The sequence below is a fragment of the Pantherophis guttatus genome, chromosome 2 (assembly GCF_059756535.1).
Source record: "Pantherophis guttatus breed Tessera chromosome 2, ASM5975653v1, whole genome shotgun sequence".
Lineage (NCBI taxonomy): Eukaryota > Metazoa > Chordata > Lepidosauria > Squamata > Colubridae > Pantherophis > Pantherophis guttatus.
The window spans coordinates 121,133,575-121,148,816 of NC_142064.1; the positions used below are offsets into that span (position 1 = coordinate 121,133,575).

The 15,242-nt window shown below is 49.4% G+C and overlaps 1 protein-coding gene across 1 annotated transcript; it reads left to right on the forward strand.

The window, feature by feature from the left end:
- Nucleotides 1-6,929: 6,929 nt before the first annotated feature.
- LOC148115290 (endogenous retrovirus group K member 9 Gag polyprotein-like) lies at nucleotides 6,930-7,838 on the forward strand (the record flags this gene model as incomplete). Its single annotated transcript, XM_087886606.1, has 1 exon — nucleotides 6,930-7,838. A coding segment is annotated over one exon (846 nt), but the record flags the coding sequence as incomplete, so codon positions are not given.
- Nucleotides 7,839-15,242: the final 7,404 nt, after the last annotated feature.

Genomic DNA, 15,242 nt, shown 5'->3' on the forward strand with positions numbered 1-15,242 from the left:
ACAATCATATATAACATGTATAATCATTTGTATACCTTTATTATTGCTTTGCTTATTTTTGTATGTATCCAATGTATTCATGCTTCATTTGCTATGATGACAAACATATTTGCCAAGTGTTAACAAAAACATAATAATAACAACACAGCTGAGTCCTGTTGCAAAAAACAAAAATAGAGGAAATGTGGAATGCGGGTTCAACTGGATACTCTCTGAAGGGCCTTATTCATTCTCTCTTTGTTCATAACTGTTGTGGCCCCGCCCTCTGAGCCTGTCCCATCGGAGGAAGAAAGCTCCGAGCATGAGGAAGAGGAGTCAGCCAGGCCTCCCTCTCCAGGCCCCTCCCCTCTGGCATTGTTTCAAGTGCCGGCCGAGGGAGAAGAAACAGCTGCTTCAAATCAGAGTGATAATGACACCTCATTCCTGGACGCACGCCTCCGAAGACGTGATAAACGTTTGCAGCAGCTGGGGAGGCGTGCTAGGGATTAGAACTGAGTCACTGGACCACACCCCAGAGACCACACCCCAGAGACTATATAATAGAGGGTTGTGGTCAAGAATCTTTTGTGACGAACAAAAGTAAACCTTGAATAGTCACTGAAGCCTCATCTGGAACTGCTGGGAGGAATATTATTTCCTGTTTGGACTTTCTTGAACGTTCGTATCTTATCTGTCTGTTTGTGAAAATAAAGTCCCTTGGCAGACGGTGTGTCTATCGCTGCCAAGAGGAAGATAAGAACTGAGTGCGTTCCAAAGTGTTTCCTTAACCCTCGGCTGGCTGTGTGGTGTGTGTGTGGGGACGGGGACAGATCATCTTGTTCGTCACCCCCATACTCCATCGTTAACCCACGATGGACCAACAGCTGCAGCAGCAGATACAGCAGATGCTGGAGGCCAATCAGCTTCTGCAACAGCAAGTAGCACAGCTAACTGCCCAACTTGCTTTGGGAAATGCTCCTGCAGCTCCACCTCCTCCCCCTCCCCGTCCGAGATGCCCAGTGAACGTGCCAGATAGGTTTTCTGGGCAGCAGGAGATGTTTCCGGCCTTCTTGGGACAATGCCAACTGTTTATGGCGATGAGGCCGGAGGATTTTCCGGATGACCGGGCTCGGGTGGCATTTGTTATCAGCTCCCTCTCTGGCACTGCCGCCCGATGGGCCACGCCTCTGTTGTTGCAAGATAGCCCCTTGCTCCTGGACTTTCAGGGCTTTTTACAACACCTGCGCACCATGTTTGAGGACCCCCTCCGGGTGCAGACGGCAGCGAGGCGCATCAAGGACCTCCGCCAAGGCAAGCGCCCCCTGCAGGACTATATTGCAGAGTTCCGACTGCTAGGCCAGGATTCGGCTTGGAATGAGGTGGCGCTGATGGACGCCTTCCAGGACGGCCTTTCCGACGAGTTGCAGGACGAGCTGGTTCGTGTGGAGGCGCCACCGACCCTCGACGCGCTGGTGACCCAATGCCTGCGCATCGACGCCCGCCTGCAACGGCGACGGCCCCGTCGGGCTCTTCCGGAACCATCGACAGAGTCGGCACCCCCGCGTTTCGCACCGACAGCGCTCCGGACCGCACAGCGTTTTGTGGCGACGGCTGAGGAGCCCATGGAGCTTGGAGCAGCCAGACCTCAACTGACGGCCCAGGAGCGGATGCGGAGACGTCAAGGGGGGTTGTGCCTCTATTGCGGCGAGGCGGGACATTTTGCCGCCTCGTGTCCCCGGAAGCGGAGTGGACCGCTCAAGCCTGTTCCGGAGTCTCGGCGTGACCAGCCGGGAAACGGGCCAGGCCTGGCCTAGGGGAAACTCTGGGTCAGGCACGTGACCATGCCCCGCCGGAGTCGGCGGCTGTGGACTGTGAGCCCCCTCGGCACCTGATTTTGAACACCCGGGTGTTGTTGGCTAACCGGTCGGAAGGGCTCCAGGCGCACGCGCTGGTGGACTCGGGGGCCACCACGAACTTTATGGACCAGGCCTTTGTGGCCCATTACAAAGTCCCCTTGGTTCCAGTGGACCCTCCGTTGAGGGTCGAAACTATAGATGGGCGGGAACTCGTGGCGGGGCCCATCAAAACCGCTACCCAGCCCTTGCGCCTCGCCATCGGGAACCACGAGGAGGCGATCCAGTTTTACGTAACGGCGGATCTGCACTTTCCCTTGGTCCTGGGGATGGCCTGGCTTCGGGCGCACGACCCTCAGGTGGCGTGGTCAAGAAACGCCATCTCGTTCCCGAGCCTGCAGTGTGTCGACCACCTTCGCCACACCTGCGCCGGCCAGGACGTCTCTGCCCCAAACGTCTCCTTGCCTCCGGAGCTGACGCCCTTCGCTGACGTGTTCAGCGAGAAGGAGGCGGACCGCTTGCCCCCGCACCGACCCTACGACTGTGCGGTGGACCTAATGCCCAACGCGCCCCTGCCCTCGGGACGCCTGTACTCCATGTCGGAGCCCGAGCTGGCCGCCTTACGGGACTTTCTGGAAAAGAACCTGGCCCGTGGGTTCATCCGGCCTTCGACCTCCCCGCTCTCGGCCCCGGTCCTCTTCGTTAAAAAGAAGACGGGGGACTTGCGCCTGTGTTGCGACTACCGGCGCTTGAATGCCATCACAGTGCGAAATCGCTACCCCCTGCCGCTGATCCCGGAGCTGATGGAGAGGTTGCGGGAGGCCTCGATCTTCACTAAGCTTGATCTCCGAGGGGCCTACAACCTGGTGCGCGTGAGAGAGGGGGACGAGTGGAAGACAGCGTTCGGCACTCGGTATGGACACTTCGAGTATACCGTCATGCCGTTCGGGTTGACCAACGCCCCCGCGGTCTTCCAGCATTTGATGAACGATGTGTTCCGGGACATGCTGGATCGGTTCGTGGTGATCTACTTGGATGACATTTTGATCTATTCCCGGACCCCGGAAAGTCACCTCCAGCATGTCCGCCAGGTCCTGCAGCGCCTGCGGGAGCACCAGCTCTATGCGAAGTTGGAGAAATGCTACTTCTTCCAGACTTCCATAGAGTTCCTCGGGCACATCATCACCCCCGAGGGCATCGCAATGGACCCGCGCAAGGTGGAGGCCTTGCGCAGTTGGGAACCCCCGCGTCGGGTGAAGGACGTCCAGCGTCTGTTGGGATTTGCCAACTACTATCGGACCTTCATCCCGGGCTTCGCCACCCTGACCTTGCCGTTGACCCAGCTCCTTCGGAAGAAGGTCCCGTTCCAGTGGGGGCCCCCGCAGCAGCAGGCCTTCGAGGTCCTCAAGCAGGCCTTCCTCACAGAGCCAGTCCTGAGGCACCCCAATCCACACCGTCCGTTCGTGGTGGAGATGGACGCGTCCAACGTGGCAATTGGGGCGGTGCTGCTACAGGCTCCGGTGGATGGCGGCACTCTTTTTCCCTGCGCATACTACTCCCGGAAACTCAACCCTTCCGAGCGCAACTACACCATCTGGGAAAAGGAGTTGCTGGCCATCAAGGCCGCGTTCGAGGCTTGGCGACATCACCTCGAGGGGGCCCGACACCAGGTGGAGGTGCGGACGGACCATCGGAACCTGGAGTACCTCACCACGGCACGGAAGTTGAACCAGCGGCAGATCCGGTGGTCGTTGTTTTTCGCCCGGTTCAACTTCCACGTCACATACATTCCGAGCAACCTCAACCAGAGGGCGGATGCGCTATCCCGTAAGCCGGAATACTTTTGCCCCAAGGATTCCCTTCCCCCCCGGACGGTGCTGCCAGCGGACTCCTTGGCCGCGGTCCAGGAACCGGTGGACCTGCGGGCTCAGGTGCTGGAAGCGCAGCGACGGGACGATTGGTCGCAGCAGCGGAGAGCGGACGTCGGCCCCGCGTCCCCATGGACCGTGGAGGAGGGCTTGCTCAGACACCGGGGTCGGTTGTACGTGCCCACGAGTCCGCTCCGAGCCCTCGTCATGAACCAGTGCCATGACAACCCCGCGGCGGGGCACTTCGGCTTCTTTAAGACTTTGAACTTGGTGACGCGGACTTTTTGGTGGCCTCGGGTACGGCACGACGTGCACGCCTACGTGACGTCCTGTGTGACGTGCCGACAGGCCAAAGCCGTGTCCGGCCCCCCTCCCGGACTCCTCCAGCCGCTGCCGACACCGGAGAGACCGTGGGGAGCCATCTCCATGGACTTCCTGACAGACCTGCCCCTGTCCGCTACGTACACGACCGTCCTCGTGGTGGTGGATGCGCTCACGAAGATGGCACATTTCATCCCATGCCGCGGCCTGCCCTCGGCCCGCACCACGGCTCGCCTGTTCTTGCAACAGATCTTCCGCCTCCACGGCCTGCCGGACCGGGTGGTTTCGGACCGCGGGGCCCAGTTCACGGCCCGCTTCTGGAAAAGCCTGATGGCCGCGCTGGAGGTGCAGGTGTGCCTGTCGTCGTCGCACCATCCGGAGACTGACGGGGGCACGGAGAAGGTCATCGGCATACTGGAGCAGTACCTCCGCTGTTTTGTCAACCAGCAGCAGGACAACTGGGCCGAGTACCTTCCCCTAGCGGAGTTCGCTTTTAATAACTCCCAACACACCTCCACCCAGATGACCCCGTTCCATGCCAACGTCGGATACCATCCACGGCTTTTCCCGTTGACCATCATGGACTCCCCTGTTCCCGAGACCCGGGACTTCCTCTCGGAGCTGCAGGCGGTGCAGCAACTGGTGCGGCGGCAGCTGATCCGGGCGAAAGAGGATTATAAACGATTCGCCGATCGCGCCCGCCGGGCGACGCCACCGCTGGAAGTAGGAGATCGGGTGTGGTTGTCCACAAAACACCTCCCCACGGACCGGCCGGTGAGGAAACTGGCCCAACGCTTTATCGGTCCCTTCCCTATCGAGGCTGTCATCAATCCGGTGGCCTACCGGTTGACTCTACCCCGCTCCATGCGGCTCCACCCTGTTTTTCATCGGTCCCTCCTGGTCCCTGAGGCCCCCGCGAGCCATCTCCGCCGCCCGCCGACGCCTGCCCCCCCAGCCGCAGCCGACGAGGACGATGCCTCGACGTACGAGGTGGACAGTATCCGGGACTCCCGTTGGCTGAAGGGGCGCTTCCAATACCTCATTGCCTGGAAGGGGTACGGGCCCGAGGATTTCACCTGGGTGGATGCGTCTGCCGTTCAGGCCCCTGACCTGGTGCGGGCTTTCCACGAACAGTTCCCGTCCCGACCCCATCCCGACCGTCAGACCCGGGGGAAGGGCCCTGCGGTGGGGGATAGTGTTGTGGCCCCGCCCTCTGAGCCTGTCCCATCGGAGGAAGAAAGCTCCGAGCATGAGGAAGAGGAGTCAGCCAGGCCTCCCTCTCCAGGCCCCTCCCCTCTGGCATTGTTTCAAGTGCCGGCCGAGGGAGAAGAAACAGCTGCTTCAAATCAGAGTGATAATGACACCTCATTCCTGGACGCACGCCTCCGAAGACGTGATAAACGTTTGCAGCAGCTGGGGAGGCGTGCTAGGGATTAGAACTGAGTCACTGGACCACACCCCAGAGACCACACCCCAGAGACTATATAATAGAGGGTTGTGGTCAAGAATCTTTTGTGACGAACAAAAGTAAACCTTGAATAGTCACTGAAGCCTCATCCGGAACTGCTGGGAGGAATATTATTTCCTGTTTGGACTTTCTTGAACGTTCGTATCTTATCTGTCTGTTTGTGAAAATAAAGTCCCTTGGCAGACGGTGTGTCTATCGCTGCCAAGAGGAAGATAAGAACTGAGTGCGTTCCAAAGTGTTTCCTTAACCCTCGGCTGGCTGTGTGGTGTGTGTGTGGGGACGGGGACAGATCAATAACATTGTTCATAACATAAGCTGTGCCTGCATAGTAGAGACATCTCCTTGTAGAACATTCCTGAGGGTTGAAGTAATCTGATAATGGGAAGAAGATGGGCCCCTCGGCTGGCAGCAACTGGCAGCAAATATGATAACATTAGCAGAGTTAAGTTTTGTTTTTCACCTTAAGTATCACTTTCCTAGAATTCACGTGATTTACTGTAATTGGTAGAATGTGAAACTTATATGGAGAATATATGGATGTTTTTCTATTTCTTGTATGTAATATGAGATGTGTAGCCATAATAACGCCTTCTGATGACGCTGTATTTTGATAACTAATAAAAGAGATGGCAGCCTTTTGTTCTTTGCTCTCTCATCACGAGAAACACCTGTCCTTGTGCTTTCTCTAATCTGGACTACTCATGAGAAGCCCACCAGGATGAATGCAACATATGGTGACCCCGACGTGATTCGCTGATCGAGCACGTCTCTTGGCACCCTCATACTCATTCGGCTGGAAGAAAGAAGCCTCTGCAAACCAGGGCCGGTCGTCTGCGAACGAAGCACCCTCCCATAAATCGTGAGTATGGGGGCAGAATTCTCTAAGCCCCAGGTTAAACACCTCCACGAACTTAGGGAATTGGCCAAGTCCTCAATTATTGGTTTATAAAATAATGGGAAGAGTCTTCTCCTTCCCTCAAAATCAGACCTAACCTCCCTTCTTAAATATATTTACCAAAATTGTCCCACTTATCCAGAGAAGGGATCCATCAAAACTTCCACATTGAAAAAACTGGGGAAATATCTTCATGAGACGCCACGGGCTCCTGCGAAGATATTATCCTCATGGCGGATAGTCATGGAATGTCTGCAAATTCACGAACAAGCCATGAAAGGAGGACCAAATCCTCCGCCGCCTTATGAATCTGGCGAAAAATTGACCCCACCAGCCAAAACGGCAAATTCAACAGAGGTTTATACGGCTGCCACAGCGCCTGAAAACCTCATACAATCTGACCCTCCAATTCCAAGTCAAAGAAACATAGGCACGGTTGCCTCTGCATTACGAGAGGCACAATTGAGAGGCGAATTGGAAATAGAGGAAGCCGCTCATTGTTATCCCGTCGCCTTAGGTCCTGACCCAGCCAATCCTAACGAACCTCAGATTCTTGTTCATACCCCAATGCCAAAGTTGTAAAAGACCTGAAACAAGCGGCTAGTCTTTATGGTGTTACTTCACCATACACCCAAGGACTGTTCGCAACCACGGCAAATACCTACCAAATGGTCTTAGAAGACTGGAAATTGTTATTTGGTATGATTCTTACTCCTTCGCAATACACGGTGTGGTATTCTGAATATGAAAAGGAAATTGAAAAATCAATCCGAAGGGGTTTACCGCAAGGTGTCGTAAACGGGCATTTGTTGGGGGGACCTGGCCAGGGACCTCAACAATACGCTCAAACAGCCAGGGAAGCCAGTGAGATTATATCGCAGGCTGCAATGATGGCCATAAAAAAGGTTGATGACACCATGGAGGGTCCCAAAAAATCATTCTCCAAGGTGATTCAAGGACCGAATCAGGCTTACAGTGACTTTATTGATGATTTGCAAAAGGCTATTAGCCGTCAGATTGACAACCCTGAGGCACAAGCTGAATTGTTAATGAAATTGGCTTTTGAAAATGCAAATTCCGACTGCCACCATATTTTGCAACCTATAGCAAACCGACCAGGTGTTACTATTGCTGACTTCTTAAAGGCATGCAGGGTGGTAGGGACACAGACCTATCAAATGGATGCTTTAGCAGCAGCACTTCAACAAACCGGTAATTGTTTCAATTGTGGTAAACCTGGTCATGTTAGGGCACAATGCCGAGCCCCAGGGGGTCGGCAGAGTAAAATTGGCAATCAGAATGCAAAACCAAAAACAGTATGCCCTCGTTGCAAAAAGGGATTTCATTGGGCAAATCAGTGCCATTCAAATCCGCTCCGACAGGGAAACTAGAATCGGGGCATTCAGCCAGCCCCACTCAAAAGGCTGAAAGTAGCCCATTTCCTCCCGCTTTTCCTGCTTCAATGGATCTCGTGGCCAGTGAGTCCATCGACGCCCCATCCCCCGCTACTGCTTATTTTCTGCCTTTACGCCCCGTAGGGCGGGTACACATCCCGCCCCAAACCCCTGTCATCATCTTTCCTCACAGGGATCTGATTTCTCAGGGCGTACTTGCTTCACCTTTTCTTCGGGATTCCACTGACCTTTCTTCTTCCGCTTTGGTCTTTTCTGTAAATGTTCCGCTGCACATTCCTGAGGGACAATTAGCAGCCACTATGATTCCCATACCAGCAGTGTCAGAAGCACAATCCTCTATTCTGGCCATTGAAAAAGATTTACAACAAGCCCGTCCGTCCACTGATTTTACAATCCGCCATAAATCCTTTTCTGGTATTTTAGATACCGGGGCCGACGTCACAGTCATTCGTGCCGAGGAATGGCCTTCAGACTGGCCCATTGAATCCTCACCTGCAGTACGAGGAGTGGGTGGTGTCCAATCTGCACTGATTAGTAAGGAGTGGCTGCCAGTAAAGTTCCCCGATTCTTCTATCATTGCTTACATAAAACCTGTAATTCTTGCTTTGCATGTTAACCTTTGGGGCAGGGATCTTATGTCTCAGTTTCAAGCTAAACTTATCCTTCACTAATGTCTCAAGAACCTGCTCCCCTCCGCCTTGCTCTTACTTCTGCTACTCCCGTGTGGGTGGACCAATGGCCACTCACGCAGGAAAAACTCGCTGCGCTGCAACTTTTGGTTCACGAACAGCTGCAAAAGGACCATATTGAGCCCTCTTTTAGCCCCTATAATACACCGGTCTTTGTGATCAAAAAGAAATCGGGCAAATGGCGCTTCCTAAACGATCTTAGGGCCATAAATAAAATATTTTGACCTATGGGGGCGCTCCAATGCGGCCTCCCAAACCCAAATTTGATACCAAAAGATTGGGATTTAATGATCGTGGATTTAAAAGATTGCTTCTTTTCAATACCATTACATCCCCAAGATAGGCAAATATTTGCTTTCACAGTCCCGGAATTCAACAACGCTCAGCCTACAGCCCGCTATCAATGGAAAGTACTTCCGCAGGGCATGCTTAATAGCCCTACTATGTGTCAACATTATGTGGATGTTGTTTTGCAACCCTATCGCTCCTCTCTTCCTCATTTTTCCATCTATCACTATATGGATGATATCCTGGTGGCCGCACCGGGGCCTCCAGGTACCGTCCAGACCACCTTGCCTCTGCTTGAATCCATAGTAAAAAAAGGGGGGCTTCAAATAGCTCCCGACAAAGTTCAGACTGTTCCCCCTTTCCTTTACCTAGGTCATAAATTACTTTCTTCTTGCGCTGCTCCTGTACTTCCGCTTCTTTCTTTACCCCTAACCCCAACCCTGGTACAGCTGCAGCAGTACCTGAGGACCATCAACTGGGCACGCCCGTTCTTGGCCCTCACCACTGCGCAGCTGACTCCTCTGTTTAATGCACTAACGCAAGGAAAACATCCGGCCGATCTAATATCTCTCAACCAGGAACAACAATTGACGGTACAATTGGTTAATGATACATTGCGAGAACGCTGGGTGGATAGGGTGGTACCAAATGTTCCCCTGGCTCTTCTTCTTTTCAATACACTCCAGCTCCCTACGGCAGCAATCATTCAAAATACATCCAAATTGATCATTGCTGAATGGGTTCACCTCGCTCACACTCCACGAGCGACCATTACAGCAAAACCAACTCAATACGCTATTTTAATTCAAAAATGCCGAGCTAGAACCAAGGCCCTAGCCGGAGTGGAGCCTTCAACACTTTATGTCCCTTGCTCACTTGCTACCTGGGAAGCCCTGCTTTCTACATGTGATCAATTGCAATTTGCACTCGCTGATTGGCCAGGAGAAATGTCATGCCACCCGCCCCCAAATCCCAGATTGTCACTTTTAAAAACCATTCCTTTTGTTTGGAACTCCCCGTTGGCATCTGGCCCCATACTGAATGCTGCCACTGTGTTTGCGGATGGCAGTAAGACATATGGAGCTTGTCTATGGCAACATAATGGAAAATGGCAAAAAAAGATTACTCTCCCTCAAACATCAGCACAACGCGCTGAACTAGCTGCCTCTATTCTTGCCTTCCACACATTTTCAAACTCTCCTTTCAACCTTATCCTAGATAGCCTCTATGTCACTCAAATTGTTAAAACTATCTATGCCTCCTATCTTTCCCCCTCTCTCGACCCGCCGTTGCTCTCGTTGTTCCTCACTTTATAATAATTAATACATTCACGAAGACACCCTTTCTATGTGGCTCACATAAGGAGCCATCAGCCCTTCCCTGGGCCCCTCCAGGAAGGGAATGATGCTGCTGACGCTGCGGCGTCCTCTGCCACCTCTGGCACACTTCTTCTCCATTCTTCTTTTACTGTTTCTGCTCTCACACCATGGGACAGCCATGCTTATTTTCATCAAAATAAAAAAGCATTAGTGAAGCAATTTCGTCTCACGGCAGCCGAAGCGACTGCCATCATACAACAATGTCCTACCTGTAGTCAACAAGCTCATTCTATCCCTATGGGTGTAAACCCTAGAGGACTCAAAGCTTGTGAAATTTGGCAAATGGATGTAACTCAGTATCCATCCTTTGCCCCATGGAAATATTTGCATGTTTCCGTGGACACTTATTCAGGATTTATCATGGCATCTCCACAAAGGGGAGAAGCAACCAAACATGTAATAAATCATTGTATTCGGACCTTTGCATCGATGGGACGCCCAATTGAACTCAAAACTGACAATGGATCTGCATACACCAGTACTGCCTTTGCAGACTTTTGTAACAAATGGTCCATCAAACACAAATTTGGCTTGCCCTACAATTCTCAAGGCCAGGCAATTGCAGAAAGATCTAATCAGACCCTCAAAAACGCCCTGGATAAATTAAAAGAGGAAAAATGCCTCGGCCTCCCATCCATGCAAAACAAGCTCAATCTTTGTTTATATACTTTGAACTTTCTTAACCTGACTGGACAGCCTCCCACGTCGGCTGCAACCCGTCATTTTTCTGCTTCTCCATCAGCTACCCCAAAACCGAAGGTTTATTTCCGCCAACTACCTGATCCTGCATGGAGAGGGCCCGTTGACCTTATTACCTGGGGCCGTGGATACGCTGCTGTCCAGCATAACAATCACATCATTTGGATCCCCGGAAGACACGTAAGACCATTTCATTTACAACAAAAAGAAGGAGAAACCCCTGGTGCTGAGACGGCAACAGACTCTTAACGCATGGTGGTGACCATCAGCTTTGCAGGACTACACCGGAAGCTAGTCCCCTGTGCACAGCGGAAGATTCATCAGGAGGAAACTACCTTCACATTGTACATATACATTTTATTAGCTTTAATATAACACTTTCTTACACATACTAATGTTAGTAGAAGTTTGGGAATGGGTCTTGTGGACACTTGTTTTTTTAATTTTGCTAGTAATTTTGTTTTACGCATATAAGGAGCGTTTTTGTGGTAGACCTAGGATTTTTCTTGCTACTGATATATCCCAACCCACACGCACCACTGACCCTCTCCCTGACGTAGTGACCTTTACACCATAATTGATTATGATTTGTTTATGGCTTTGGACATTGTTGGCTTTGGGACTCTCAAGTGACCATGTAAGGAACATCAAATCCCCACATACATACACTTCATGTCAAGTATGCTCCCGCCAAGAACGCATTGTCTATGCACGAGGTCCTTACTTTCTACCTAAGTCTACTTCACCACCTAAGGTTCCCATATTGATGTTTCCAATTGAGGGGGCAATGAATAAGGACAATGGGCCTCTGCAACAATTACATAAAGGAGATTATATCTCACGGATTCTGGAATTAAGTCAAGATCTTGTTAATCAGTACAACCCTACCTTAGGTGAGAAATGCTGGCTATGCCTATCTGCTGACCCTGCATCTTATCATGCTATTCCTGTAAAATCACAACTCTGGGTAAAAACAAAGGCAACAATTCTCCTTGAAAGGGATAGTAGAGATAAAAAACCCGTCTCACCAATACAAGGAGATTTTTATGAAGCATTCAAACGATTGGGAAAAAGTCGTCTTCCTATCACAGGCCCAATTGCTACAGGTGTAGACCTCATAGGAACACCTTCTTTGTGTGTAAAGAGACATCAGAAACTTGGTAGGCCTGTAGGATCCCTGACAGACGAACAATGTCACTCAGCAATATATTTAGGCCCAAAAATAAATTTGGTGGACATAAAATTAACTAAGGGAGTTTTTCCCTCTGCTTACCGCAAATTTCAACAAAAGGTTACTTTCTTAGCTCCACCAGAACTACACTTTAGAAAAGAAAGGTGGGGTGGATGGAATCTGTCCTTTGAAAGCTGTCGAAGACCATTTCACCCTCCAGGATTTCCCATTTGGTTCAATTTAAAGTCCAAGGCAGGTATGTGTATCCTTTTTCCACCGGGAAATACTACTTCTCGATATATTTTTGAAGGACCAATTCTCAGAGATAAACAGAAGGACCTATCACTAGAAATCCCATTACAACCTTTAGCGGGAATGTTTGTAGCAGGCACTTTGGGAGTCTGGACTAATGAAAACAACTGTAAACTCCATGCCTTCTCCATGCACATCGGAATATGTGTGGAAGAAAAAGGAGTGTTTTTCTTGTGTGGAACAAATGCATATCTGTGTTTGCCAGCAAACTGGACAGGAGTGTGTACATTAGCCCACCTTTTTCCTAAAGTGGGTGTTGTCAGTGCTGAGCACTCTATCCCTGTTCCCCTTTTGGGACATGTTCAGAAGAGGGTCCCCATTCTCATCCCATTATTAGTGCTTCTAGGGATGGGAACAGCTGTTGGAACAGGAGTAGCCGGCATCACGCACTCTGTAATCCAATTTAAACAGATATCAGAGGAGTTGCAGGGAAGTTTGAATCAAATAGCTGGCACTTTGATTGAGGTCCAAAATCAAATAGACTCCTTGGCTGCTGTGGTGTTACAAAACCGACGTGCCTTAGACCTCCTGACAGCAGAAAAGGGAGGAACATGTATATTTTTAGGTGAAGATTGTTGTTTCTACATGAACAAGTCAGGTGTGGTCAGAGAAGGTGCTCAGGAATTACAGGATAGGGCTTCCAAGATAAGTCAGAGGTTACAAAGTTCTGACATGTGGTTTTCTTGGGTGCCTGGATCCGGTTGGATTAAGCAAATGATATTTTTGTTCATATGCGCAATAGCTGGTTTAACATTCATCCCATGTGTGATACCAATCCTTAGACAATTATCTATTAGAGCTGTAAAAGAGATTCAAGTTGAGAAGGAACTAGCTTTGACAGAACATCTTCTTAATCAACTTGGTCCCCGCTCTATGGAAGAACTTACAGATTCTGAGTCAGAGTCATATGTGGTAATGGGACCAGGGGAATAATGGAGAGAATCTCCCTATGACTTAAGAAACTAACTACAATCATATATAACATGTATAATCATTTGTATACCTTTATTATTGCTTTGCTTATTTTTGTATGTATCCAATGTATTCATGCTTCATTTGCTATGATGACAAACATATTTGCCAAGTGTTAACAAAAACATCATAATAACAACACAGCTGAGTCCTGTTGCAAAAAACAAAAACAGAGGAAATGTGGGAATGCGGGTTCAACTGGATACTCTCTGAAGGGCCCTATTCATACTCTTTGTTCATAACATTGTTCATAACATAAGCTGTGCCTGCATAGTAGAGACATCTCCTTGTAGAACATTCCTGAGGGTTGAAGTAATCTGATAACGGGAAGAAGATGGGCCCCTCGGCTGGCAGCAACTGGCAGCAAATATGATAACATTAGCAGAGTTAAGTTTTGTTTTTCACCTTAAGTATCGCTTTCCTAGAATTCACGTGATTTACTGTAATTGGTAGAATGTGAAACTTATATGGAGAATATATGGATGTTTTTCTATTTCTTGTATGTAATATGAGATGTGTAGCCATAATAACGCCTTCTGATGACGCTGTATTTTGATAACTAATAAAAGAGATGGCAGCCTTTTGTTCTTTGCTCCATCATCCTGAGAAACACCTGCGTTTGTGTCTTCTCTAATCTGGACCATTCATGAGGAGCCCACCAGGATGAATTGCAACACTAACCAGTAGTTTCGACCAGGGCTGGCGCCGCCCACCCACCCTAACGCTGTCACGCCCTATATAATCACCGGTTGTTCGATGCCGAACGCACGCACGGAAGGCTCACATGCTCACATATTTGGTTCTGGGCAAACCGGTTGTTACAACTGGCAGGAAATAAACTCCAGGGAGGGGCATTGTGCTCCAATTTTTCCAGTATTTTAGAAAATCACAAAACCCATTGTTTTCACAGATCGTTAGTTAAATTGTCTGTAGGTTTTAATACTATTGATTTTAAATTTTTAAATTTTTCATTATTTTGATTGTCTTGTAATTTTTTAATGTGTGGGTTTATATGTTTTAGTTGCTATGCCAGATGGCAGGAAAGAAGAAAATAAATTTAATAAATAAATATGTCTAAAACATCTCACGTTCTATTCTGACTTCATAATGATAGAATAGAATAGAATAGAATTCTTTATTGGCCAAGTGTGATTGGACACACAAGGAATTTTTCTTTGGTGCATATGCTCTCAGTGTAGACAAAGAAAATTGTTGATTAGCAGAGTGATGGCATTCAGGAAAAAACTGTCCTTGTGTCTTGTTGTTCTGGTGTGCAGTGCTCTATAGCGTCATTTTGAGGGTAGGAGTTGAAACAATTTATGTCCAGGATGTGAGGGGTCTGTAGATACTTTCACAGCCCTCTTTTTGGCTCATGCAGTATACAGGTCCTCAATGGAAGGCAGGTTGGTAGCAATTGTTTTCTCTGCAGTTCTAATTATCCTCTGAAGTCTGTGTCTGTCTTGTTAGGTTGCAGAGCCAAACCAGACAGTTAGAGGTGCAGATGACAGACTCAATAATTCCTCTGTAGAACTGAATCAGCAGCTCTTTGGGCAGTTTGAGCTTTTGGAGTTGGCGCAGAAAGAACATTCTTTGTTGTGCTTTTTTGATGATGTTTTTGATGTTAGGTGTCCATTTTAAGTCTTGAGATATGATAGAACCTAGAAACATGAAGGATTCTGTTGATACTGTGTTGTCTAGTATTGTAAGAGGTGGTAGTATAGGAGGGTTTCTCCTAAAATCTACCACCATTTCTACAGTTTTGAGTGTATTTAATTCAAGATTGTTCTGGTTGCACCACAAAGCTAAATTGTTCAACCTCCAGTCTGTATGCAGATTCATTGCTGTTTCGAATGGGACCAATCATTGTTGTATCATCTGCAAACTTCAGTACTTTTTTGACATACAGTACTTTTGGTGTATAGAGAGAAGTGGA